At 44.3% G+C, this 24,483-nt stretch overlaps 1 protein-coding gene across 3 annotated transcripts in view; it reads right to left on the bottom strand.

The window, feature by feature from the left end:
• Positions 1–20,926, bottom strand: part of LOC137350958 (leucine-rich repeat-containing protein 14-like) — a 33,351-nt gene extending 12,425 nt beyond the window's left edge. Inside the window, exons 1-4 of one of the 3 annotated variants that reach the window (XM_068015732.1) lie at positions 20,788–20,926; positions 11,951–12,322; positions 10,693–10,734; positions 2,387–3,028 (exon numbers count right to left, since the gene is read on the bottom strand). In XM_068015732.1, coding sequence (XP_067871833.1) covers positions 2,387–3,028; positions 10,693–10,734; positions 11,951–12,276 — 1,010 coding nt within the window. In that variant the 5' untranslated portion in view covers positions 12,277–12,322; positions 20,788–20,926. The remainder of the gene's footprint in view (positions 1–2,386; positions 3,029–10,692; positions 10,735–11,950; positions 12,323–20,787) is intronic. The other 2 variants (XM_068015733.1, XM_068015734.1) reach the window with 2 other exon arrangements.
• Positions 20,927–24,483: the final 3,557 nt, after the last annotated feature.

Raw genomic sequence — 24,483 nt, 5'->3', positions numbered from 1 at the left:
CAAAGACTCTGCTTCCACTGCCTTTTGAGAAAAAAATTTCTTATCTGTCTTAAATGGATGATCCCTTATTTTTAAACAGTGACCCCTAGTTCTAGATTCTCCCACAAGAGAAAACATCCTTTCCACATCCACCCTGTCAAGACCCCTCAGGATCTTATATGTTTCAATCAAGTCACCTCTTACTCTCCCCTAAACTCCAGCGAATACAAGCCTAGCCTGTCCAACCTTTCCTCGTAAGACAACCCGTCATTCCAGTTATTAGTCTAGTAAACCTTCTCTGAACTGCTTCCAACGTATTTACATCCTTCCTTATTCCTATAAAGAGAGACTAGACCTATGTTCCCTGGAGTGTAGAAGAATGAGAGATGATCTAATTGAAAGGTATAACATTCTTAAGGGGTTTGACAGGGTGGATGCAGAGTGCCCGCTTCCCCTGGCCAGAGAGTCGAGAACACGGGGTTAGCTGTTTAGGACTGAGATGAGAAATTTCTTCACTCAAAGGGTTGTGAATCTTTGGAATTTTCTACCCCAGAGAGCTGTGGATGCTCAATGAATATATTCAAGATGGGAGTAGTACAGGAAAGTGGAATTGTGGTAGATCAGCCATGATCTAATTGAATGGCAGAGTAGGCTCAAAGGACCTACTTCAGCTCCTACCTCAGGTTCTTAAGATTTGGATGAAGGCTTATGTAGAGGCTGAACAGCTGGCTTCTACGTTGTAATGCTGTAGCAAGTCAGTAAAGATACTTGCTCCTAATCACTAGCCAATGACCCTACTTAAAAAGTGCATGTGGAGACTGGATCTATATGCCCCTCCTCCCTCAATCAAGCTGCCTGTTAGCACATACTACCTCTGCTTGCATATGTAGAATGACTATTTCAGCAAGGTACCAGATCATTGGCAGTACCCACAGAACTGTACTCTCAGCACTGCCTGTGGTCATACCTAGCACAAAGGAAGATGGTTGTTGGAGGCCAAACATCTCAGCCCCAGCATCTCACTATAAGAGTTCTTCAGGGTAGTGTCCTGGGCCCAACCATCTTCAGCTGCTTCATCAATGCCCTTCCCTCCATCATAAGTTCAGAAGTGGGGATGTTTTCTGATGATTGCACAATGTTCAGCACCATTTGCAACTCCTGAGATACTGAAACAGTCCATGTCCATATGCAACAAGACCTGGACAACAACCAGGTTTGGGCTGATGAGTGGCAAGTAACATTCAAGCCACACAAGTGCCAGGCAATGACCATCTCCAACAAGAGAGAATATAACCCATCCCACCACTGACCCCATGGATCTACAATCACCTATCTCTGCATCTGTCTCTAGAATTTGTTCAATTGTGACACAGCCTTTGCCATTCATGATGAGGTGGATGATTGCATTGGCATCATGGCCTTGACTGAAACTTTGCTCATGGATACATCTTGCCTCTTACTCCCTACCTGACTTTACTTTCATAGGAACATAGGAGCAGTAGGCCATTCAGCCCATCGGGCCTGCTCTGCCATTCAATACGAGCATGGCTGATCATCCACTTCAATGCCTTTTCCCTACACTATCCCCATATCCCTTTATGTCACTGGTATTTAGAAATCTGTCAATCTCTACTTTAAACATACGTAATGACTGAGCTTCCACAGCCCTCTGGGGTAGAGAATTCCAACCAGCTTCCCAGTCCAAACTGCCATGGTGACAATGTGAGCTTCATCATTAAATCTCACCTTGCTCTGTCCCCCTACTCCTCTGGTACCTTCACCTCTCTATTGAAATCCAGGTTCTCTATCACCCACCCAAGCCTCAGCTCAGCACAAAATGGTGCTCACACAGCCCCCAAAGAGATTCAGAAGAGTGCAGTCACTATTGCTTTGACAGCAGGCATAACAGCCATCCCACAAACAGCAACAAGATAAATGACCAGTTAATCTTTTTTTTCTGATGAAGGGTCACTGACCTGAAACGTTAACTCTGCTTCTCTTTCCACAGATGCTGCCAGACCTGCAGAGTGGTCCCAGCATTTCTTGTTTTTATTTCAATTCACAACTTTCTGACTCAGAAACAAGAGTTCAATCACTGAGCCAAGGCTGACACTTTGTACATAAAATGAAGAGAATTGAGGAAAGAAAAATAAACTTTTGAACACTGAGTTGCCTGAGACTAGATAAAAGGCTCCCACCTTAGATTCTATTCACTATTACCCACACAAAGATGGTCCTCACAAGGTGTGGTTATGAAGGGTACAGTTGCCCAGTCCAAAAGCCCCTATCCTTTATTTCTACACCATCACCCTACCTTTGATGTCACAACTGTGCCAACCTGAAGACCTGTGTGGGAATGGGAGCGACGGGACAAAAGCTGGAGCAAAAGACCTGTTTGGTCACTTACCTCAGCAGTTCACGGATTCGTCCAGATAGTCTGGAGGATGCCAGGTTTAACTCCTTCACATTAGGTAGCTGACTAAACACTGACACCATGCTCTGGAAGGACTCTTCCATCTCTGAAGTCATGTGCCTCACATCGATATTACTGTAGGGAAGCTTCAGGCTGATCAGATTCACAAACATCGAGAAGTAAGGGAACACTGTACTGAGCCCACAGAGACCAAGATTGTTGTAACGCAGCTCGATCTTCCTGAGAACCACTGTGTCCAAGAGCTCCAGGATACTGACTGTCTTTTTTGCAGATAATTCCTCCGCTCGAAGGTCCCGGCATTTCAAACATAGGGGAGAGGTTTTGCTGATTTGCAGTGCATCCTTTACTGTCGCGTAAGAGTTACTTGTGATGAACAGATTGGCGTGTATCTCTACGCACATCTGGCTGTCGCTGGCTCCTTCCAACAGGGCACCACCTTTGCCCTTCCTCCGCTTAGATGAACTATACTCGTCCCTCCTGCTAGTCCGAGATATATCAATGCAAGCTTTGGCCAAAGCTACAGTTCGGGACCACTGGCCAATGGTATCTGCATCTTGCCTGTCGCCATCATCTTGGAGTCCTGTGAGATCGACAACACGGAGCGATCGGTGTTTCCTACGGACCAAGGATTGAAACCAATGGGATCACCGTTACACAGGCTTAAAAACACCACAGTCCCATTGCAATGACTCAACTATCTAATTAGGCATGTAGGCAACACTTACATCCCAAGAATGAATAAAAAAAACTATTATGGTGTGTTACAGGTTTTGAGATTGAATAGGCTGGGGCTCTCTTCTCTAGAAAAGGAAAGGATGAGCTCGAAGTCTTTAAGATTATGTAAGCGTTTAATAGGGTAGATCTAGAAGATGTTTGGATTTGTGGGGGAGACTAAAACCTGGGGTCATAAATATAAGATAGTCACTAATGAATCCAACAGGGAATTCAGGAAAACTTCTTTACCCAGAGAATGGTTAGAATGTGAAACTTGGGTTATCACATGGAGTAGTTGAGGTGAATAACATCAATGCAGTTAAGGGGAAGCTAGATAATACATGAGCGAGAAAGGAACAGAAGGATATTCTGTTAAGGTGAGATGAAGTATAATGGAAGGAGGCTCCTTTGGAGTATAAACATCAGCCAAACAGCCTGTTTCTGTGTAATTTTAATTCCCAAAAGTGAAAGGGAATCAATTTCTTTTACAAATTACTGCTGCCAGCTGTGAATTTAAACCAGTAACTGTTACTTGGCCAGTGATAGTGCTCTTTAAAACACAAAATGTGCTATTAAAGTATAGTTGGTCAGTCAGCATCAGCAGGGAGAACCTCAGGTCTACAACCAAAATGTTAACCTGTCATCAGTTTATCCAAAACTCTACTGCATGTAATCCCACATCAGATCTCAATCGTCCAATCCTGGTCCTTGCTGGCCAAACAGGTTTCTGAACCCCTGACATCTTAAACTCAAAATTCTTATCCCTGTGTTTAAATATCTCCAAGGCCTTGTTACTCCCCATCTCTGTAACCTCCTCTAGATCTGCATTACCTCCCAAACTCCCTCTTACTCTGACATCTTGTACATTCCTCCTTGTCCCCTACCATGAGTGGCTATGCCTCAGCCACCTAGGCTCCATCTGTGTAATTCCTAAACTCCATCGCCATTTTGACTTAGCTTTTGGTCACTCTTCTGCATGCCTTTTTTTTTTATTGCACCTCAATGTTAAAACATGAGATATTGAATTCTCTTTACAGATGCCAACAGACCTCCAGTGCAGGTATTCTTCCTTAAAATAAAAAGGAAAATAATGCAGATGCTGGAGATCAAGTAAAAACAAAAAGTGCTGGAAATACTCAGCAGGTCAGGCAGCATCTGTGGAGAGAAGCAGAGTTAACATTTTATCAGAACTCTGCTTCTCTCTCCACAGATGCTGCCTGACCTGCTGAGTATTTCCAGCATTTTTTGTTTTTATTTCAGGTATTCCTCCTGCTTCTTTTTAGTGTTAAGCCAGATATTCAGATTAAAATACCAATCCACAAAATAGCTACTTCACTGTGCCATCCAGTCTGCCAGTGGTCTGAACAACAGGTTGAAGGGCAACACTTTTATTGTCCGTTTCACACTGGATCCTTACAGCCAGCAGGGAGAAGAGACGAGATTCAACCAGAGGCCAGATTTATTGCAAGGCTCCTATGTGAAATAGTCCACATTACAATTAAAATTGCAGGATACTCTTCTGACCTAGAGATTAAAATGCAATTATCAGGCAGTGTTATTTTGCATCTCACCCTATAACTGACTTGGGTTCAGTTGACATAGTAATTGGAAAGCGTGTCATGCCTGAAGAGTGATATCCCTGGCCATAACAGGCGCAAAATTCACCTAAAGATGGGAGTTAAAAATAAAGGACATCTTGGCATAAACCCTGATGATTAAAGGAATTTAATTTTTCAGAAAGGTTTTACATCTTAATTATAATCACAACTGAGAAAGATTTAGGGAGTACCAACACTGTTACTTAACAGTCAAATGTCAATACAACAAGGTGCAGTTGTTGTGAATATTAAAATCCTGGAACACAGTAGGAACATAAGCAGTAGGCCATATGGCCTCTCAAGCCCACTCCACCATTAACAAGATCGTAGCTAATCGACCTCAACTCTACACTCTCACACTGATTCCCATAGTGCCCAAAAATCTATCAATCTCAATGGCTGAGCAACCACAGCACTCTGTGGAGAGACTTCCAAAGATTCACAACCCATTGTGTGAAGAAATTTCTTCTCAGCTCTATCCTAAATGGCCCCTTATTCTGAGACCATGACCCCGAGCTCTAGATTCCCCAGCCAGGGGAAAAAGCCTCTCAGCATCTACCCTGTCAAGCCCTCTAAGAATTTTATACATTTCAGTGAGATCACCCTTCATTCTTTTAAGCTCTGGAGAATATAAGCCCATTCTACTCCAATCTCTCCACATAGGACAGCCCTCTCATCCCTAGAAACAGTCCAGTGAACATTTAGTGCACCCCACTAAGGCAAGTACATCCTTTCTTAGGTAAGGAGACAAAAACTGTACACAGTACTGCAGGTTTGGTTTCACAAAAGCCCTATATAATTGCAGGAAGACCTCTGCAGTCCATCTTACCTTACCAGTCAATCACTTCCCTTGCCAAATGTCCACCAAGCTCTCAAACTTAACACAATGCAAGTCCAAGACCTGACCTGGCAGTCTATTCCACATGTTCACCAGTCTCTGTAAAAATTATATAAACCCTCTGTACACATTTCTGCTTCTGTGCTTGAATCTGTGTCCCTTATTCAGTATTAGAGATCAGCTTAGAGTCATAGAGAGATACAGTACTGAAACAGGCCGTTCGGCCCACCATCAATCCATTAGTTCCATATTCCCTATCACATCCCCACCTTCCCACACTAGGGGCAATTTACAATGGCCTATTTACCTATCAATCTGTAAGTCTTTGGCTGTGGGAGGAAACTGGAGCACCCGGCGGAAACCCACGCGGTCAGAGGGAGAACTTGCAAACTCCACACAGGCAGCACCCAGAACTGAACCCGGGTCGCTGGAGCTGTGAGGCTGCGGTGCTAGCCACTGCGCGGCCCCTAACTTCTCTTTAAAGCTTCTCTTTACTTTTACCATTGTGTATCCTTTTAAGAAGTTCTCCATGACCTTTATCTTAAATATTTCCAGTTTCTGTAATCTCTCAATTTCTATTTCCAGTTTCACCCTCAACTATTTTCACTGAAGCCCAAGGTTCACTTCTTTGACTCACACCCTTTCTACAACAATCCACAATCCAACAGAGGTGCATGTGCACACATTAGTTCTGACATCTCTGCTTCTCAGCTTAACTCACTTCACTCAGCGAGCTAATCTCCCCCTTCCCCCCTTGCCAAGGTGAGTTCATGCATTTTCTCCCCCCTCTCAATATGAATTGTAGTGAGTACTAAAAAGGCAGACTATCCTTAGGGTAGATAGATCACCTGGTCCGCATGGCTTGCATTCCAGGTTGCTAAAGGAAATGGGGATGGAGATAGCAGAAGCACATGCCATAAAATTCCAATCTTCCCTGGATACCATAGAACAATAGAAAAGTTACGGCACAGAAGGAGGCCATTCAGCTCACCGTGTCTGCACCGGCTGAAAAAACTAGCCGCCCGATCTAATCCCACCTTCCAGCACCTGGTCCCTAACTGTGCAGGTTACAGCACTTCAGGTGCATGTCCAGGTACCGAATTTTGGGGGAGGTGATGAGTGTGAGTGAGAGTGTGGCATATGTGGCACCCTTATTCAAGGAAGGGTGTAAAGACAGTCCTAGCAAGTACAGGCCAGTTAGTTCAACATCAATGGTGGGTAAGGTTTTAGAAATAATAATCAGGGAAAAAATGACACTTGGAGGGGTTTGAGTTAATTAAGGATAGCCAGCACAATTTGTAAAAGGCAGATCAAGTATGACTAATCTGATTTAATTTTTTGATGAACAGAGAAGGTTGATGAAGGAAATGCAGTGGATGTTGTTTATGTGGATTTTACAGGTATCACGTAAAAGGCTGGTTAAAAAATTGAGTCTCATGGAATAGGAGGGTCAGTGTCCAGTCGGATAAAAAAGTGGCTTAAGGGCAGAAAACAGCAAGTCATAGTAAATGGTTTCTTTTTAGACTGGAGGATGGTCAACAGTGGTATTCCCCAAGGGTCAGTGCTGGAACCACTGCTTTTTTGCTATATATAAATGACCTGGATTTTAAAATACAGAGCAGAATCTCAAAATTTGCCAATGATACCGAACTTGGAGGTGTAGCAAACAGTAAGGATGATATGACCCGCCTGCAACAGGACATAGATAAGCAAGCAGAATGGGCAGGCAGGTGGTAGATCGAATTTAATACTGACAAATGTCAGGTGTTGCATTTTTGGCAGAAGGAATAGGGAGAGGCAATATATACTTAATGGCACAGTGCTAAAGAGTGTGCAGGAACAGAGGGACCTGCGGGTGCATGTGCATAGATCATTGAAGGTGGCAGGAAATATTGAGAGAGTTGTTAGTAATGCATATGGGATCTTGGGCTTCATAAACAGAGGCACAGAGTACAGAAGCAGGGAAGTTATGCTGAATCCTTACAAAGCTCTGGTTAGGCCCTAACTGGAGTACTGAATTCAGTTCTGGTCACCACACTTGAGGAAGGATGTCAGAGTCCTTGAGAGGGTACAGAGGAGATTGACCAGAATGATTCTAGAGATGGGGGATGTTAGTTACAATGTTAGGTTGGGAAAGCTGGGGTTGTTCTCCTTACATCAAAGGAGATTCAGGAAGATTTAACAGAGGTGTACAAGATTATGACAGGCTTAGATAACTTAGCCAAGGAAAACCTGTTCCCATTAACTAATGGTACAAGGACTAAGGGATACAGATTGAAGGTTTTGGCAAGAGATGCAGGGGGAATATCAGGAAGAACTTTTTTTTAAACACAGCGGGTGGTAATGACCTGGAACTCGCTGCCCACAAGGGTGGTGGAAGTGGAGACAATCAATGAATTCCAAAGGATGGCCACTTGAAGGAAATAACTTGCAGGGCTTCAGGAATCGAGCGGGGGAGTGGAACTGACTGGATAGTTCCATGGAGAGCCAGCGTGGACTCGATGGGCTGAACGGCCGCCTCTGTGCCAAAAATGACTCTAAGATCCTATACCTAGAACTATTCAAATTTTTCCCAGCATGACAAGGGCAACATAAACTAAATGGGACAATTTTAAAGGGGATGCAGGAGCAGAGACCTGAGGGGCGTATGTACACAAATCTTCGCAGGTGTCAGGAAAAGTTGTAAAGGCTATTAGAAAAACATAATAGAATCCTTGGCTTTATAAACAGAGACATAGAGTACAATAGTAAGGAAGTTATGCAAAACTTTTATAAACACTAGTTAGGCCCCACCTGGATATTGTGCCCAATTCTGGGCATTACAATTTAGGAAGGATATCAAGGGTGCAGAGGAAATTTACTAGAATGGTACCAGGCTTGAGGGACTTCAGCGGCATGGAGAGACTACAAAAACTGGGGTTGTATTTGGAGCAAAGGAGGTTAACGTGAGATTTAATAGGTATCCAAAATCATCAATGGTTTTGATAAAGTAAATAAGGAGAAACTGTATCCACTGGCAGAAGGGTTGGTAACCAGAGGACATAGATTCAAGATAGTGAGCAAACGAACAGAGGCAAGATGAGGAGAAAACATTCTTAAGCAGGCAAGTGTAATCTGGAATGCACTGCCTGAAAGGGGGTTGGAAGCAGATTCAATAGCAACTTTCAAAATGGAATTGAAGAAAAACTTGCAGGGCTATCAGGAAAGGGCAGCGGAGTGGGACTAATTTGGTAGCTCTTTTGAAGAGGCAGCTAGGAAATTTAAATTCAAATAATTAAATAAATCTGAAATTCAAAGCCAAGTAATGGTGACCATGATACTACCAGATTGTCATAAAAACCCATCTGAATCCGCCGTGCATACCTGATCTGGCCTATGTGTGACTCCAGACCCACAGCAATGTCTTAACTGCGCTGAGATGGCCCAGCAAGCCACACAAATGTATTCAAGAAGGTGGTCCACCACCTTCTCAAGGACAATTAGGGATGAGCAATAAATGTGGTCTTGCCAATGATACTCACATTCTGTGAATGAACTGAATCTCCTTTCACAGGACCTCAACCAGCCAATACCTGACCCAACCTATCTTCTCTTTTGCTCTTTTTCACCTTACATTTCATTGTGAGCCTTGACCTTTCCTTGTTAAATTGACCATTCTCCATTATAGTTTTATATTGCTGTCGCATTGTTCTATAAAAGCTCTCTCAACTGGATTAGACTGCAAAACATCTCTCATCCAGCAACTAAATAGTGTGATAAATTAGAGGGAAAAAATCCTCTTTTTTGTTTTTACAGCTATATGCATTTTTTTTTGCTATCTGAAATGATTTAGATTAGATTAGAGATACAGCACTGAAACAGGCCCTTCGGCCCACCGAGTCTGTGCCCACCATCAACCACCCATTTATACTAATCCTACACTAATCCCATATTCCTACCAAACATCCCCACCTGTCCCTATATTTCCCTACCACCTACCTATACTAGTGACAATTTATAATGGCCAATTTACCTATCAACCTGCAAGTCTTTTTTGGCTTGTGGGAGGAAACCGGAGCACCCGGAGAAAACCCACGCAGACACAGGGAGAACTTGCAAACTCCACACAGGCAGTACCCAGAATCGAACCCGGGTCCCTGGAGCTGTGAGGCTGCAGTGCTAACCACTGCGCCACTGTGCCGCCCTTTGCATTGTACCATTCCCTTACCGAGAGTGTCAACAAGTAAAAACCTGCCCAAGTCTGCTACTAGTCTTGGGTCTGGCAGTAAAGAGAGATGTGGACGTGTCTTCAGATTCACCACTCTCGAAAGGAAATAGTTGAGAGCTCCTTCGAGATTCAAGACCGGAGATCAGGAATCTTGGTCATTATGTCCTACCACCCTGGGTTGGACAACCAATACATCGCACCCTCCTCAATGTAAAAAGAATCTACACGTCAATTCTACCAGCAAGCTTACCTTTAGGTAACTGGAGGGTTTAGGATGGACAGAGTACTTTCAATGCAAGGTCTTTTCTCATCTATGTTATAGAACCACAAGTCTTTTGAAAGCACTCCTCTGCACATCCTGGCTGCCTAACATTGGACAGTTAGATATATTTCAACAGCATCCGGCAGGGAAAGGAAATGCTGATGGGGCAGATGCACTAGTCACTGGCTAAACAGGAACCACATTTTTCATTTTTAACCTCATTCTCCATCAAGACTTTTACAGTTATCAGCAAGAGAATATTCCAACAGGGCATTAATGCTAACTTGGCATAGAACAGCCAAATTACTTCCTTCCCTCTCCTCCCTTCCAGGGCAGCCTTCCAGAGGATGGAAAGGGTCTACAACTCTCGCATTGGGCTGTATAAAGGACCCTGGGATAGAAGGAAGGGTCAAGACTCCCCCACACAGCACACCACAGACAGGTAGAGTACCCTCCTCCAGTTTAAGAGGAGGGAACAAGCTCAAAGACTCGCCTGTAAAGCAGTACAAGCAGGAACAGGACTTCATCCCAAATTATTCTGAGCAGGTAAGGATTTGTTTTGAAGACTTGCACTGAGATACATAAAGGAGAAGCCCTTTACATCACAAAGTACTCTCTCTCTGTGCTTTCTCTCATACAGATTAATAACATTTGCTGTACCTAAGCTTGAAATTGTCCTGAGATGTTGATGCTTTTGTTTTTCTGCAAAATAACAAAAACGATGTTAAAAATTCCAGCTCCTCTCTCCTTTGCCCCCACCCTTACATTTCTACAAGTGGAGGAACACTCCCAGTCCCCTCCTAAGATCACCAAAACCCTAGTTCCATCTGCCAGACTTCCTGCTTTAATCCAACCCTCCATTTCCATGAAGGGTTACAGTCCAACTAAAAATGTAATAAACCACACACTACACCCTGGATAAGTAGAGGTCAGCCAGTCTAATGGACTGAGTGTGCATGAATGTAAAACTAACAGGAAGAGGATTTCTTTTCAGGAAGGTGTCAAAATTCTTATTTTCGTGCATCCCTTTGACTTATCACTGCATGGTGTGGCGACACTGAGGGCTGCTGTTTGCATGAACAAGGCTACTCCTTGCAATTTTACTTCCCTCCTTTCTCCCTCCTCACAGCAGCATGGCTGAGATGGAGAGCCAAGAAAAACAAGACTCAGGTCCACTTTCCAGCAGCCTGATGCTCTGTGATATGCCAGGACAGACACTGATAGAGAGGAGCCCAGCAGAAATAGAGAAGTAGTCACAATGTGCCTGGCAACTACAGCAGAACCAGACAGCAAGGTCATGCCGTGCCTGAGCATGGCCTGTGAAAGAACTGGGATCATGCGAAACCCCAACTGTAATTTTCATCAGTTCCCAAAAACCTATCTTGCTCCAGATTAATCTTCGTATAAATATAAGAAGCTTCTCCCTCCAGATCAGCTGTCCAACCACAATACAAATTTCAGTCCAGCTCAGCTGGATATTGTTCTGCTTCTATTGCTGCCAGTCCTCTACTGAAGGCATTCACTTCCGGGGTATAGGTTCACATAACAACAGGCACCCAGGGCACCTCAGCTAAGAAGCCATTCCTCATGTGTGAGACAAGTCAATGAGTGTCAGCAGCTATTCATACATGGGGTGGAGAAGGCAGGAAACTCTGGCCGATTACTCCCCACGGGCTAGGGTGGAATAGGCAAGCTCAATTCTAATAGTGCCCACCGCTGAGATTAGAAATTTCAGCAGAGCACAGTGTTGCGAAGTTCCTCGTCTGAGTCACTCAGCTGGTTAAGGCATCAGTGGAGCAACCAAAATTGTTTTAATTTTTTAAAAACAAATTTACCAGTTGTCAAATCATTAACAGGCGCCAATAATAATAAACACTAATAACCAGTACACTTCAAGTGGAAGCATCCTAGTTAGTACCTGTTGGTGGGGGTGCGGTTCTGTCGTAGCTCGTTCATTAGATAGTCCTTCACTCCCATTATCACCGCCTGCAAGCACTGCTTGTTGGGCTTCTCCCGGATCACATCACGGTCACAGTGCTTGCACCTCTTCAGGATGGTAGAGAAGTTGAGAATGCTGAAGGGCCACCTCTGCACCACATCGCGCAGCACCAGTGTTCGTATGTCCAGGAATGCAGCTTTAAACAACACTGGGTAGATCTCACGGGGGATGTAGTCTAGGGCTTTGCGGGTTGAGACGTGGTCTGAGATTACTTTCTGTGCACAGAAGAAGACCAGAGAATGCATCCTTCCAAACAGCCCAGATCAAGTTGACGTTGCAGTCAGTGGATGGCTGGAGGGAGAGAAAAAGACGTGTCAGTCCCAAGAAATACTTTTTTTGTATCTTATCGCTACTGAATCTCTGTGCAAGCACCTTGTATAGACAGGTAGTTACCATACAGGAGTATCTGATCCCAGCTGAACTGTGGTCAAATGCTTCGCAGAGCCATGCAGGAGATTAATGTGGTCCATTAATGAGCTTCATTAATTCTACATTACTCTGTTTCAAATAGTTCATTTTTGCCACACTTTCAATATTTCTTGACCAAGGGAGCTGCTCTCAAGCTGCACCAAAGGCTTAAAGGGGGCGGAATTCTTAAAGTGCATACAGGAGAGCTTTTTGAGCCAGCACGCAGAAAGTCCTACAAGAGAAGGGGCGGTACTGGACCTAATCTTGGCAAATGAAGCCAGACAAGTGGTAGAAGTGTCAGTGAGGGAGCATTTCAAGGATAGTGACCATAATTCTAAGATTTAACCTAGTTATGGGAAAGGACAAAGATGGACCGGAAATAAAGGTACTGAATTGGGGGGAAAGCCGATTTCAATATAATAAAACAGGATCTGGCCAAAGTGGGCTGGGAGCAGCTACTTGTAGGAAAGTCTACATCAGACCGTGGGAGTCATTCAAAAAGGAAATAGTGAGAGTTCAGGGCCAACATGTTCCTGTAAAGGTGAAGGGTAGGACCAATAAGTCCAGGGAACCTTGGATGTCAAGGGATATAGAGGATTGGATAAGGAAAAAAAAAAAGGAGGCTTATGGCAGATTCAGAGGGCTAAAAACAGCAGAGGCCCTGGAGGAGTATAGAAAGTGTGGGGGGGGGGGGGGTACTTAAAAAATTAACTAGGAGAGCAAAGAGGGGGCATGAAAAAACACTGGCGGACAAGATAAAGGAAAATCCCAAAGCGTTATATAAGTATATTAAGGGCCAGAGGATAACCAGGGAAAGAGTAGGGCCCATTAAGGACCAAAGTGGTAATCTGTGTGTTCACTATGGAGAAGGACGGTGTAGGTGTAGAGGTCAAGGAGGGGGGGGACTGTGAAATACTTGAACAAATTAGCATTGAAGGGGAGGAGGTATTAGGTGTTTTAGCGGGCTTAAAAGTGGATAAATCCCCAGGCCCAGAGGAGATGTATCCCAGGCTGCTATGTGAGGCAAGGGAGGAGATTACAGAGGATCTGACACAAATTTTCAAATCCTCTCCAGCCACAGGAGAGGGGCCAGAGGACTGGAGGACAGCAAACGTGGCACCATTATTCAAGAAGGGTAGTAGGGATAAACCAGGTAATTACAGGCCGGTGAGTTTAATATCAGTGGTAGGGAAACTATTGGCAAAATCTGAGGAACGGGATTAATCGCCACTTAGAGGGGCAGGGATAAATCAAGAATAGTCAGCATAGCTTTGTCGGGGAGATCATGTCTAACAAATTTGATTGAATTTTTCGAAGAGGTGACTAGGTGTGTAGATGAGGGTAAAGCAGTTGATGTAGTCTATATGGACGTCAGTAAGGCTTTTGATAAGGTCCCACATGGGACATTGGTTAAGAAGGTAAGAGCCCATGGGATCCAGGGCAATTTGGCAAATTGGATCCAAAACTGGCTTAGTGGCAGGAGGTAGAGGGTGATGGTCGAGGGTTGTTTTTGCGAGTGGAAGCCTGTGACCATTGGTGTACTGCAGGGATCGGTGCTGGAACCCTTGCAGTTTGTAATGATTTAGACATGAAGATAGGAGGTATGATCAGTAAGTTCGCAGATGACACGAAAATTGGTGGTGTCTCAAAGAGTGAGGAGGAAAGCCTTAGATTACAGGACAATATAGATGAGCTGGTAAGATGGGCAGAGCAGTGGCAAATAGAATTTAATCCTGAGAAGTGAGAGGTGATGCATTTTGGGAGGACTAACAAGACAAGGGAATATACAATGGATGGTAGGACCCTAGGAAATACAGAGGGTCAGAAGGACCTTGATGTACTTGTCCATAGATCACTGAAGGCAACAGCTTAGGTAGGAAGGTTGGTTAGGAAGGCATATGGGATATTTGCCTTTATTAGCCAAGGCATAGAATATAAGAGCAGGGAGGTTATGATGGAGCTATATAAAACGCTAGTTGGGCCACAGCTGGAGTACTGTGTACAGTTCTGGTCGCCACACTATAGGAAGGATGTGATTACACTGGAGAGGGTGCAAAAGAGATTCACCAGGATGTTGCCTGGGCTGGAGCATTTCAGCTATGAAGAGAGACTAGACAGGCTAGAGTTGTTTTCATTAGAGCAGAGAAGGCTGAGGGGAGACCTGATTGAGGTATACAAAATTATAAGGGGGCATAGATAGGGTAGATAGGAAGAAACTTTTTCCCTTAGCGGAGGTGTCAATAACCAGGGGGCATAGATTTAAGGTAAGGGGCAGGAGGTTTAGAGGGGATTTGAGGAAAACATTTTTCACCCAGATGGTGGTTGGAATATGGAACACACTGCCTGAAGAGGTGGTCGAGGCAGGATCCCTTACAACATTTAAGAAGTATTTAGATGAGCACTTGAAATGCCATAGCATACAAGACTGCGGGCCAAGTGCTGGAAAATGGGATTAGAATAGATAGGCTTGATGGCCGGCATGGACACAGTGGGCCGAAGCGCCTGTTTCTGTGCTGTATAACTCTATGACTCTGACTCAAATGCGTCTCTGGCCACTGAAAGAGAAAATCAAATCAATGACTCCCCTTTCTCCAGGTATTTCATTTCCTCAATCACCCACCACTGCTACTAGATTTTGCTTTGTTGCACTTAGTCTACTTAAAAACAATATTCAACAAAAGGGTTTTACTGCAAGAAATTCCATGTAAACCTCTGGTATTGTGTTTCTATTACTGCACTAAATAATGCTGATTAAAAATGTGATATTGTTTGCAAACTATCTCTCAATACTTACAATTCACTGGCTCTAAAGCACTTTCGGACATCCTGAGGTTATGAAAGGTGCTATATAAATACGTAGAAACAGAGAAAATAGGAGCAGGAGTTGGCCATTTGGCCCTTCGAGCCTGCTCCGCCATTCATTATGATCATGGCTGATCATCCAACTCAGTAGCCTGTTCCCGCTTTCGCCCCACACCCTTTAGACCCAAGAGCTATATCTAACTCCTTCTTGAAAACATACAATGTTTTGGCCTCAATTGCTTTCTGTGGTAGCGAAGTCCACAGGCTCACCACTCTCTGGGTGAAGAAATTTCTCCTCATCTTAGTCCTGAAAGGTTTACCCTGTATCCTTAGACTATGACCCCCGGTTCTGGACTCCCCCACAATCAGGAACATCCTTCCTGCATCTACCCTGGCAAGTCCTGTTAGAATTTTATCGGTTTCTATGAGCTCACCCCTCACTCTTCTGAACTCCAGTGAATATAATCCTAACCGACTCAATCTCTCCTCATACATCGGACCCGCCATCCCAGGAATCAGTCTGGTAAACCTTCGCTGCACTCCCTCTATAACAAGAACATCCTTCCTCAGACAAGGAGACCAAAACTGCACACAATATTCCAGGTGTGGCCTCACCAAGGCCCTGTATAATTGCAGCAAGACATCTCTGCTCCTGTACTCGAATCCTCTCGCTATGAAGGCCAACATACCATTTGCCTTTTTTACCACCTGTTGCACCTGCATGCTTACCTTCAGCGACTGGTGTACGAGAACACCCAGGTCTCGCTGCATATTCCCCTCTCCCAGTTTATAGCCATTCAGATAATAATCTGCCTTCCTGTTTTTGCTACCAAAGTGGATAACCTCACATTTATCCACATTATACTGCATCTGCCATATATTAGCCCACTCACTCAACTTGTCCAAATCACCCTGAAGCCTCTCTGCATCCAGCTCACAACTCACCCTCCCACCCAGTTTTGTCCCATTTGCAAATTTGGAAATATTACATTTAGTTCCCTCATCTAAATCATTAATATATATTGTGAACAGCTGGGGTCCTAGAACCGATCCCTGCAGTACCCCACTAGTCACTGCCTGCCATTCGGAAAAAGACCTATTTATTCCTACTCTTTGTTTCCTGTCTGCCAACCAATTTTCTATCCATCGCAATACACTATTCCCAATCCATGCGCTTTAATTTTACACGCTAATCTCTTATGTGGGACTTTGTTGAAAGCCTTCTGGTAGACGCGGGCACGATAGCGTCTTTTAAGATGTATCTAGACAGTTACATGAATGGGCAGGAAGTAAAGAGATACAGACCCTTAGAAAATAGGCGACAGGTTTAGATAGAGGATTTGGATCGGCGTAGGCTTGGAGGGCCGAAGGGCCTGTTCCTGTGCTGTAATTTTCTTTGTTCTTTGATCGGATAGCTCCATGGAGAGCTGGCATGGACTCGATGGGCCAAATGGGCTCCTTCTGTGCTGTAAATGACTATGGCTCAATACTTCTCATCACATTTACCAGTTTATTCAACTTCAATTTCTATATAATTACTCAGCAGCATTTTAAATTCTGTGCCTCAATATACAACCATGTTAATGCACAAGGAATCCTTCTCTCAAAGATCCTCATTTTTGTACAAGCATCTGTTTACATAGGCACTTTACTGGATAAACTGAGGCTCCCTTCATTAGAACAGAGATGGTTACAAGGAGACATGATGGAGATGTTCCAAAAAAAGGGTGTTTTGATAAGGTAAATCAAAGGTATCAAAGGATAAGGTAAAAAAAAAGTTACTTGCACCAACTGTCGAGTTAAAGATTTAAAGATTATTAAAAGAACAATTAGGGAGAATTATCTACGTGCAGAAGATTGTTTGGAGATGAAATGCTCGACCAGAAACAAAGATTCTGAATAATTTTTAAAGGTATAGTGATTACATTTTTGAAATTTTTTTGAGGATATGGGTCTAAGTGCATGGCTCTTTCAGAGAGCTGGATCTCATGCAATGGTTGCCTATGCCAGAATGTTTTATCCTGATTTGCATGTGAGACAAACTGGGGCTGGTTTCATTGGAAAGCAGATTAGGGAGTGATTTGGTCTAAGTTCTTAAAATCACAACGGGGTGGGAAAGATTGTTCCCAGTGATTGAAGGGGCCTTGAACAAGGGTACATAGACATAAGATAAAGGTAAGAAATTTAGGATAGAAAACATAGACTTATGTAAAAATAACAGAGAAGGAGCCATTCATCCCAACAGGTCCATATTACAGATGAGGAGTCCTAATTCCACATGCCCCTCCTAATCCCAATTATCTAACCTATTCTTAAATATTGACATGGTCACTGCTTCAATCACCAAATCTGTGCTCTCGCTCGGTCCTAAATTTCTTAGATTGGTTCAATGTATCTACTCTGTCCTATTGTTTAGAATTTTATACACCTCAATTAAATCATCCCTTAATGAAAACCATTTTTTCTCAGAGTTTGTCTAGATTATTTCCTCATACCAGAGAGTGTCTTTGCTGGACCCTCCCTACTTCCTCATCATCCTCAGTCTGTATCGTGAAGATCAAAACTGCACACAGTACTCCAATTGTGGTCTTCCTAAGGTTTACCATTACATATCAACTCTTACATTCTTTCCTCCATTCATAAAACTCAGCATTTCATTAACCTTACCCATTTGAAGTGCTGCTTTTAATGTCTTGTAAACCTGAAACCCAGAAAGAGGAACTGTATTTTTTTTTATATATAGAGGATTGCATGTCTGTGGAATTCACTACTGATTGAAGCAGGGACTTTGACATTGTGTAATCCTCCAACTGCTCCTGAGCGACAGTACAACAGATCGACAAAGCACCAATATATATCGCAGAAAATCACTTAGAACGAGAACTTGAATCAGTCACTGCAAATTTGATAATGCATTGTTACAAAGCATAACATGCCTACACTGTAATTAGATCTGCTAGCATCTTATATAAAATATGCAGCAAATCTCCTGTGGTACTGCTAACAATGAGAGGATGCACTCTCTTAAAACATAGTCACCAAGAATTTCCTCAGAACTCCTCCTGTTCCACCACTGGGCCGTGCCAAGTAGGGTTTCAGTGAAAGTAAAAGCAGAAACCCTTTGGAGTGTACTCTTTTTCTGCTAAAGTGTAGGTGTGTCCCATTTCAGAGGAGGAATAGGCCCTTGGGCCTCTTCCATCATTCAATTAGATCATGGCTGATCTGTATCTTAACTCCATTTAATCGCCTTAGTTCCACATCCGATAATACCCATGCCTAACAAAAATTTATCAGTAGTTTTGGAATTTGCAACTGATGCCCCAGCATCAACAGCTTTCTTGGGGAGATGTACAAACCTATATGGTCAAAGTGCTCTTTAGTGAAAGAGTTTATGGCTCTGGCATTTTCTAGTACAGGAGTATTTGTTGATGCCGTTGACTGCCTTTCTTTCTTTGTACTCCTGCCCAAAGTGTGAACGAGATACGCATTAGATAGGAAGTGTTACATATATAAACCCCCAAAGTACAAATGTATTGATCAACTATCCAGCCACCCACTGAAGTGCATATACCAACCTCGGGTGAAGAAAGAATCTGTTTGGTTGTTATATCCTGACAGCACACAGGATTACAATGGGCATGGAGCTACTGGAATGGACCAACAGAGGTTGGAATTTCAAATCCCACGTAGGAAAGCTGACAAAAAAAGGTCAGTTATTTTAAAAACCCAACATGTTCACTCATACCCTTCAGGATATAAATTAAGAAAGGGACCCTCCCTCAGGGTAACCCGGAATGGACAATAAAAGATTCCTCATCAACGTCATCCACATACTACAAACAATCAAAATATGAAAAAATGCTCAGTCTATCTGCAAAAAAGTAGTGGACACTTGGACAAGGTACCAGGCGGTAAACAGCCCTGCATATGAGGTGGTAATGCTTTGCCACATGCACCATTGCTTTGTTTAAGGGAAAACTGGCTAAGTATTTGAAGCTAATATAGAGCAGTAGAGAAAGCAAGGCTATGGGACTGGTTTGGATTACGCAAACAAAAATGCAACACAGACAGAATGGCCGTGTTTTTACCAGCCCATTGGAGATAGGCTGAGAGGAGAAAGGGATGGGAAAATGGCAGTGAAAGGCATCGGGAGGGAAGCCCAACATGTTTATGCCATCGGGAGATATTCACAGTGGTTTGGCCACTTTACATAATTAAAAGACCAACTGACGGCCATTTTCCGGGGCTGCCAGCAACAGCACAGCCCCAACCCCACCAAACCGCAAGGGGAGGCCGCCACCTGCATGGTGGCGTCCTCCCAGCGGAGACCTTGTTTTCAGAGGCTCCATGCCCCCAAGAGGGGACTTCCAGCAGCAACGGCCACCCCTGTGATCCCAACGCTGGAGGGGGTCACTTTTGATCGGCAGGTCCTGCCTGGTCTCAGCACAACAACAAAATTTCTTGCCTCCCTTTCGAGGACTCCTCACTACGGAGGCATTTTTTTCCCCGAGACATGGCCACTCAGCGGCACTGCCAAGACTGCAGAGCTGCCAGCCCTCCAATTGGACCAACAGCTCGAAGACAGCAGGCTGACAACATTCGCAGTGGCGTCCTCTTAACTGGCTGCCGCCAAGAAGATTGCTGCCGCAGTCCTGCTGCCCGAGGCTCGGATCCCACATTGGTTCCCGATGTTGGGACTTACCTTGTGGTGGCAAAATCCCGACCAACAGGCTGTACTGTTAATTTCTATGGTAGTCAATGAACCTGATCAGAATTCTGTTGCCAAATTTAAACTGCTTCAGTGCTGAGCAGAACCTGGTCAGATGAAGCCTGACATTACTCACAGATATCAGTGTAGTAGATACTGAAATGGGCACCTTCCCTAGAGTTGGTGGGCAAAGACTGTAACAACACAGGCGCGGCCACCAAGGGTGAAGTTCGGGATGCTCAAGTGGCCAAAATTAGAGGAGCGCAGATATCTCGGAGGGTTGTAGGGCTGGAGGAGATGACAAAGACAGGGAGGGATGAGGCCATGGAGGGATTTGAAAACAAGGGTGAGAATTTTAAAATCAAGACATTGCTTGACCGGGAGCGAAAGTAGGTCAGCGAGCACAGGGGTGATAGGGGAATGGAGTTGGTTGGAGTTCGGACACGAGCAGGAAAGTTTAAGAGGATTGGGAGGCAGAGGCTGTAAACAGTTTGTTTCCTTCCTCAAAAGGAAACATGTGAAATGCAGGAAGACCCGTCAAATAAAAGCAGCTGCTACTTGAAATGGGAAGAAAGCTGAGATTTCATGTGACTGTGACAGTTCTGTGGGAGACACCGATATACAAATGATACACTGTGGGGAATATAAGGTGTGGTTGGGTGATCATCTCGCTCTCTGCACCCTGGCCCAGCAGGTTGGAAGCTCCTGCGGCCAGGAGCGCAGGGCGGCCTATCCACTCCCACACCCCCAGGCGTCAGCTTAACTCAGGCCACCGCCTCACACTCACTCACTCACTCCCTCCCTCCCACGCGGCCCCGCTCTCTCCCCAGGGCCGCACCTTGCCTGTTCTTCGGCCGCGCTTGAGACTGAGTAGGACAGGCCGACTGCTCCCTTAACGCTGAGACTCCATGACTACGGGGCCGTTGCCATGTCCCCGGGGGCGGGGAGGCGCCTGCGCACTACATTGCCTTCCCGGCCTGCTCTCCGCATTGTGACGTCAGCGCCCGGCGACAAATGGCGGCTGCCAACGGGACAGAGGAAGAGAGCGCCCTCGCCAGGCCGGGCCCATGACTGCCTGCCGCCCACAGCGCCACCTGCAGGCTGGAGGTCACAACCGCCGCTTCTTCACTGCGGGCCAAGTCCAGGTGGTTACTGGAACTGCAGCTCCAGGCGAGAAAGTGCAGCACAGGCCTCAGTACCTGACAGAGCAGGTTAACAACTTATGAATGTTTCTCGGGAAAGAAAATCTGCCAACCTTACCTAGTCTGGCCTCTAGATCCTCAGCAATGTGGTTGACGCTGCACTGCCCTCTGATGTGGCCTAACCAGCCACACGGTTATATCAAACGATTGCAACAAACAGCACTGTGGATCTAGCCGTACCACATGGACTGCAGCGGTTCAAGAAGCTCACCACCACCTTCTCAAGGGCAATTCAGAATGGGCAATAAATACTGGCCTAGCCAGTGATACCCACATCATGAAAGAATATAAATTCAGGTGGGACAGTTTCAGAACAGCTATAGAACAGTATGAGCCCTTTTATAAAACCGACAAAAATAACAGGAAAGTGATAATTACAAAAGAATAATAGTTCAGATGTACAAAGTAGAACCGTAGACTCATAGGAGGTGGTGGTATATTGGTCATGTCACTAGACGAATACTCTAAAGCTCTGGGAACGGGTTCAAATCCCACCATGGCAGATGGTGAAATTTGAATTCAATTAATAAAAATATAGAATTTAAAAACTAGTTTAATGGTGACCATGAAACTATTGTTGTAAAAACCCACCTAGTTCACTAATACCCTTTAGGGAAGGAAGTCTACCATCCTTACCTGGTCTGGCCTACAGGTGACTCCTGACCCATAGCAATGTGGCTGACTCTTAAATGGCCCAACAAGCCACTCCATTCAAGGGCAAATACTAGCCAGCAATACCCACATCCCACAAACAAATAATTAAAAAAAGGACAGAGGAGCCCATTGTGTCTGTGCCAGCTCTTTCTTTTCAAGTAGTCTCACATCCCCTCCTCTTTCCCTACAAACTTCCTTTCCAAAGATTTATTCAGTTCCTTTTTAAAAGGTATTAATTACTACATTTACAGTGAGGCTGATAATAGATTTAATATTTGGTTAACAATTATGAAACAAAATGCGCACAGTGGCGCAGTGGTTAGCACCGCAGCCTCACAGCTCCAGGGACCCGGGTTCGATTCCGGGTACTGCCTGTGTGGAGTTTGCAATTTCTCCCTGTGTCTGCGTGGGTTTTCTCCGGGTGCTCCGGTTTCCTCCCACAAGCCAAAAGACTTGCAGGTTGATAGGTAAATTGGCCATTATAAATTGTCACTAGTATAGGTAGGTGGTAGGGAAATATAGGGACAGGTGGGGATGTTTGGTAGGAATATGGGATTAGTGTAGGATTAGTATAAATGGGTGGTTGATGTTCGGCACAGACTCGGTGGGCCGAAGGGCCTGTTTCAGTGCTGTATCTCTAATCTAATCTAAAAATCTATCATGGGTTGGAAAGCGATGGGTAATGTACAGAGGTCAGGAGAAGGTCGAAACGTGAGCAGGCAAGGAAGTGGTTAATCAGACTGTCCTTAAGTCATCTAATGTTCTACTGCTACTAGTAGACGATAAACTTTATCCTTTGCCTGTTAAGCAAAGAAGTTTAAGTCAATTTTAAGTACCATCAGACTTAATCAGTGCTGCTGACTTAAAGCACTGGTTAGTTTTATTCACTTCAGTAAATGTAATTTGTGCATACTGACAGTATTTCAAAGAACTTTTATTCAGGAACTACAGTAAACTCTGCATCAGTAAAATATCTGGGTACATCATCCTTTCTAATTAGTTTTTCTGTCGAAGCAGGAGATTTGTATGGAATGGTACTGAATCATTCAGGCCCAGTTGTGGTTGATTGGTTCCATATTGAAAGTGAGGAATCGACTGTGACTTTCAAAGATCTGTTTCTAAGTCTCCCTGTGCTAATTCCACTTCCTTCACTCATTCTCATTTTTTCTACCAGTACCTCACATCAATCAGTAGTAAATTTAGTTCGTCATTTGTCTATCCGATTACCTAAAATTTCCAAATCATTCTGCAGACGTTTAAAGGCATCCTCTGTTCCTACAGCACTCCCTGTTTGACCGTTCCTGTAGCACTCACTGTTTTACTGTTCTCTGGGGATTTTACAACCTGTATCTTGGTCATTTATGTAAACAGGATTCAAGCACTGACCCCTGCAGTACTCCACTCAAAACTTCCCCTTATTGCATTTTGCACTGTTACTCTCTACTTCCTATTTAGTCCAATTTCATCAGAACCTTGCAGGAGTGAACAATAATTAGAAGAGACAGGGGCGAAGCAGTCTGTGTTCATATGCAGCAAGACCTTGACAACATTCAGGCTTGAGTTGATAAGTTTCAAGTAACATTCGTGCCACACAAGTGCCAGGAAATAACGATCTCCAATAAGAGAGAATCTAACCATCTCCTCTTGACATTTCAACAGCATTACCATCGCGCAATCCCCCACTATCAACATCTTGGGGGTTACTATTGACCAGAAACTGAACTGGACCAGCCACCAGCCAATCTCAGGATTACTCCCAGTGCCACGTGCTAGTGAGCATAGGAACAGGAGGATTGAGCAATTGAACATGTGGCTGGAGAGTTGGTGTAGGACAAGGGGCATCAGATTTCTGAGACATGGGGACCGATTCTGGGACCCATACAAGATGGATGGGCTGCACCTTAACAGGTCTGGGACTAATATCCTTGCAGGGAGATTTGCTGTTGGGGAGGGTTTAAACTAGCTTGACAGGGGGATAGGAACCTGAGGGGTAGCTCAAATTGGAAGGAAGTAAAGCTGGTAACAGGAAGTAGAAAAGTAGCAAGCGAAATTAGAAGGCAGGCGAAACAAAGGCGAATATCAACTAGGCTTAGAATGCAGAATGTCAAAAAGCCAAGGTTATGAGCACTCTACCTGAATGCATGCAGAATTTGCAACAAGGTAGTTAATTTAAAGGCTGTGACTACTGGGGTACTGCAAGGATCAATACTTGGGTCCCAGCTGTTTACAATATATATCAATGATTTGGATGTGGGGACCAATTATAATATTTCCAAGTTCGCGAATGACACAAAACTAGGTGGGAATGTGTGGTGTGAGGAAGATGCAAAGCGACTTCAAGGGGATCTGGACAGACTTAGTGAGTGGGCAAGAATGTAGCAGATGGAATATAATGTGGAAAAATGTGAGGTTTACCCACTTTGGTAGAAGGAATAGATGTGCAGAGTATTTCTTAAATGGTAAGAGATTAGTAAGTGTAGATGTACAAAGGGACCTGGGTGTCCTTGTCAATAAGTCACTGAAAGCTAACATGTAGGTGCAGCAAGCAATTAAGAAGGTTACTGGTATATTAGCCTTTATCGCAAGAGGATTTGAGGACAGGAGTAGTGAAGTCTTGCTTCAGTTGTATAGAACCTTGGTTAGACTGCACTTGGAGTACTGTGTGCAGTTTTGGTCCC

This window comes from Heterodontus francisci, chromosome 2 (genome assembly GCF_036365525.1).
Source record: "Heterodontus francisci isolate sHetFra1 chromosome 2, sHetFra1.hap1, whole genome shotgun sequence".
Classification (NCBI taxonomy): domain Eukaryota; kingdom Metazoa; phylum Chordata; class Chondrichthyes; order Heterodontiformes; family Heterodontidae; genus Heterodontus; species Heterodontus francisci.
Note: the sequence above shows the minus strand (reverse complement) of the source record. Positions and strands in the feature narration are given on the sequence as shown.